The sequence below is a fragment of the Zeus faber genome (genome assembly GCF_960531495.2).
Source record: "Zeus faber genome assembly, chromosome: 9".
In the NCBI taxonomy this organism is placed as follows: Eukaryota; Metazoa; Chordata; class Actinopteri; order Zeiformes; family Zeidae; genus Zeus; species Zeus faber.
This window is the reverse complement of record NC_137197.1, coordinates 16,980,844-16,985,181: the sequence shown is the minus strand read 5'-3', so window position 1 is coordinate 16,985,181 and position 4,338 is coordinate 16,980,844. Positions and strand designations below refer to the sequence as shown.

At 45.8% G+C, this 4,338-nt stretch overlaps 1 protein-coding gene across 5 annotated transcripts in view; it reads right to left on the bottom strand.

The window, feature by feature from the left end:
• Positions 1-147, bottom strand: part of dscaml1 (Down syndrome cell adhesion molecule like 1) — a gene marked incomplete at its 3' end in the record, with an annotated part of 86,978 nt that extends 86,831 nt beyond the window's left edge. For all 5 annotated transcript variants that reach the window (XM_080007062.1, XM_080007061.1, XM_080007064.1 and 2 more), the window contains exon 1: positions 30-147. In XM_080007062.1, coding sequence (XP_079863188.1) covers positions 30-132 — 103 coding nt within the window. In that variant the 5' untranslated portion in view covers positions 133-147. The remainder of the gene's footprint in view (positions 1-29) is intronic.
• Between the last annotated feature and the right edge of the window lie 4,191 nt (positions 148-4,338).

Sequence of the window (4,338 nt, the reverse complement as noted above, 5' to 3'; positions counted from 1 at the left end):
TTGTGCAGGGTCGACGTTGGATTTCCTACCTGGAACGATGGAAACGGTGTCTTTCTCCCAGGACACGACGCTGACGTACTCCTGGACAGCCGAGGGGATGAGGCACTTGAAGACAGCGACGTTACCTCGCATGGAGCGCTGGTCAGCCACACGCACCGTGTAAGGCTCCCGGAACACTGGTGTGTGGAGAAAAGTGCTGGAGTTAGTCATGGCGAGGGAAGCGGTTGGTGGTGGTGGTGGTGGTAGGATTCTGGGGCCTCAATGCAACATCAATGACAACCATTAATCATTGCTTTTGTACAGAAGAGCATCGAGGATGGATTGAGAGGGGTCGTGGATTGAAGGATAGGCAATGAAGGCACAAGTCATAAAATCTATGGAGCTAAATTGGTGAATCATGTCACCGACAGCCAGCACCGGCAGCCAGCAGGGGACGCAGCTGTCGGAGATTGAGGAAAATTGGCACAGCCTTTTAAAAAGCTGCCGGATGTTGGGGCTCAAACGCTTGACATTGTTTATTGCGCTGGCCTACAACGTTTGGTAGGATATTTGAGTTTATTATTCTCAAACATTGAACCTCCACATGGTGCCTGGATCTACAACAAAGGTGCGTTCAAACAACTCTTCTATTCCTGGGGCAGTGGCTATCAATTTGAAAGGGAATGGCCACTACGATTGTGCTGCGACTGCAAGCAAGTTTTACTCACTCTAGTGGTTCATTTTACGGGCTGTAGATTTTGTACTTCCTGTCGAAAGCACAGAAGAAGAGGTTAGACAGGAAGTTATGTTTTTCAGTTTATCGGTCGGCATAGTGCAGTCACAAAGCCTCGACAATCCACCGCCATCCCTCCGTGTATCTTCTTTTGGATGAGTATTTAAGTGTTTTATGTTCATATCAGATGATTATTTTGATAAGTAAGATCTTTTATTTTGATAAATATATGAGTCAACTTTCGGGCTAAATGTGACATGCTTGTTGAAGGTATTATAGCTAATACTCACCTTGCTAGCAAAGCTAACCGGCGCTAACCTAGAGTTAAATTGCACTTCACTTTGAGCACCCCCCTTTTTCTTTGGCAATGCAGTTTGGTCATGTCATGCCGCCATGATTTTTGAAATTGTTACAGAATAAATAAATAAAATGTTGACGCAGAATAAATATTTCTGCAACGTTTTTGACCTTTCCAACTGTAATTAGAGACACCAATTTTGAACTCGGGTAGTTGGCTCATGATGCTTCCAAAAAAAAATCCCATATCAAAGTCTTAATTGTCAGACCTCTATTATAGCTGACATACAGTGATGCATGGCAACAAACCTCATACGACTCACTGCTGACTCTTTCTTTCTCTTTAATAGGACAGAAAGATTCGTTGACTTTAGAAGGAGCAGGTCTAATAAACCAAATAGCCTGTTGTTATGTTCAGTCTGGTTGTGTTACGGTTCTACTCTTTAGTCCTGCATTTAGGGCCACACAATGACAGTAAGGAGGGCTGACTTGGGGTTGTGTTGAAGGGGATGCAAAGTGAACAGCCTTTGCCCTTTTAAAGACCCCCCCCCCCCCCCACACACACACACACACACGCACACACACACACACACACTCTTTACGCATATACACAAGCACACACATTTTTCACACATTTTTCACACACACACACACACACACACACTCTTTATATACACAAGCACACACATTTTGCACTCTCTCACACACACACACACACACACACACACACACACACACACACTTTATGCATATACACAAGCGCACACATTTTGCACTCACACACACACACACACACACACACACACACACACACACACACACACCGACATACACAAAACACAAAACACACACAAATGCTTTGAGACGGGCATGAGTGGAAGGTTGCTCATAGCCAATGGAACTGTCATATACAGGCGCTAGGCATCAGAAACACACCACCCGCATATGACATGCAGATAACACTCGGCTATGAAACAGTGCCAACACACAGAGAGCACTGCGGTGATGAGGACCAGCCTTAGCAATGAAAACACTGGCCCGTGGCTAACCAAATTATCCCCCTTGTTAACTCTTTCACATTTACATTAAATGCTGACTCATCAGTTTTATTTTTCATTAACGCAAAAATGAAGGAAAATTATGATACGATGGTGTTATTTAATTATGGCATGATGGCTTATTCTCCATCTATCCTACTCTTTCTCTAGTAAATGAAAGCAGGAGGGTTATGTCATATGAACAAAATAGGGAACATACGATTACATGATTTAGCAGGTAAAAATGGCCCCAGAATGTCTATGAGGCTCACACACTGGGATCCACCCTGCATGGCAGTCTTACACAATCTATCACAGCTTTTCAACCAGTCTTCATTTTGAAATTAGGACAGTAATGGCTTAACAATGAAATGCACACATGCAAACACACACACACACACACACACACACACACACACACACACACACGTGCGCAAAGAATAGCCCCATCCTCCTGCGTGTTCCCTCTCTCCTCCAGTTCTCTAGTGATATAATTAACACCTAGCCTGAAGGCCAGTTTCCTTGGTCATTAATAATGCTTTATGCCAGCCGCCATTGTCGCTGGAACCCAGCAGAACCAAAGCCAGTGTCCTTGTCCAAAATGGTGGGGAGTCTTTCCCCTATGTGTCCTGGGTTTTTAATCCTCAACGTCTCGGTGTGATTCAACGTAGTGTACATATTTGTTATGAACCGCGCCCCAAACCCTTTCAGATCTTCTCTGCTTGATGGCGGCCGAGGTGAGTTGCTGCAGTGTGGTGGAAGTATTAACGGGACACCCTCAAAATGAAACCTCGAGCACAGCATGCGTATGGAAGTGAAAAGGAAATGTTGGCCGTCAGAATGGTCAACCCTTTTGTTACCTGCGATCTGGTATCGCAGAACAAAGCCGAGACGGTGTTCCATGGATGCGTTCAGGAGCGCATATCCACGTCTTCCCGCGCCTGAGGCAGAGGCCGCTAATGTGAGGTGAAGCCTCATTTGTAAACAAATCGAAGTTAAAGGACAAATAATTCCAATCAGGTCTTCATTTCAGTTCTCCTTTTAAACAGCCTGTGATACTCATTGATGCAGACTACCTACAGATCAATAGCCCGAATCGATCGAGCACCCTCGGCCTTCGTGCCGCAGCCAATTCTTTCAATCATTTATTTACTCCCTGATTGACCCTGCTGCCACTCGCCAATCACGGGGAAAATCCAGAGTGTCCGCTGAGCCCCTCAAGAAAGTGTTTCAAGTCAGCTTTGACAGCATGTTCGGCGCGGCGGAGAAACTGTACACTTGTCAATTTCAGGTGCCTTCACTCAGCCGACAGTCAGATCCTGTCAAGGTCACCTTGAGTTTTTTCGTGGCATCTGCCTAAGCCCACCTTGTCCTTCCCCACTGCAACGCTGGTCATCTCTAATAAAGTCTCGATTAACTATTCCCATCTCCTTTCAAAACCCTCTGAGCTGCCGCTCCTTGAGCCGCCCTTGTACACGGCATGTAAACAGCTTTAATAAGAGGGAGCTGCTGTGATAGCATTGTCATTTAACACACGTTCCTATTCCACGATATGAAAGGCACCGAGGAAAAAAACAAAAACATTACATATTCATTCTCTTAAGCCTTGTGACAGGATGCAAATGGTAGCCCAACTGATTTGTGTGTAAATTGCACTCCCCCTCATCACATGTGCGGCACAATCATTAGGATGTTACTGATGCCTGACTATATGCAGCCTGGTTGCCTAGTAACGAGCTAAAACACGGGTCTGGTGTGCCGGCCGCACTGGGAGGCAAGTCCTGTATCACTGTCGCTTCAATAATTAACGATGGGGAAACCAAATACTGCATTTACTTATTCATAAAGCGAGCGGCGAAAACACAGAGAGAGGAAGAAAGACAGGTGAGGGATAAAAATAATGAAATAAAGTGTAAATGAATGGATGGACTTGCACGGCCTCATTACAGAATGGGAATAGAAAAGCAGTCCTTGTGTATCAGGTTCATAGGCCACAATTAATTGGCTAGGAAATGTCAAATAGGGAGGGGAGGGGAGGGGAGGAGAGGAGAGACAATAAGAGAAGACAAGGAGACAGGAGAGAGAGAGCGAGAGAGAGAGGGAGCAGGTTTGCGCGTGCATCAGTCAGAACACGGGGGTGTGGAGGTGAACCCATTGAAGAGGTGCGCCTCCTGTTTACTTCGCATTAACTCCGTGGACGCCTGCATGTCTCATTTGGAGACTCACACAGAGCTTGAAACCCCTGAGTCTCACGTCATTTAAGTGTGAGCTCGGACAGCCCTGACCCCTGTG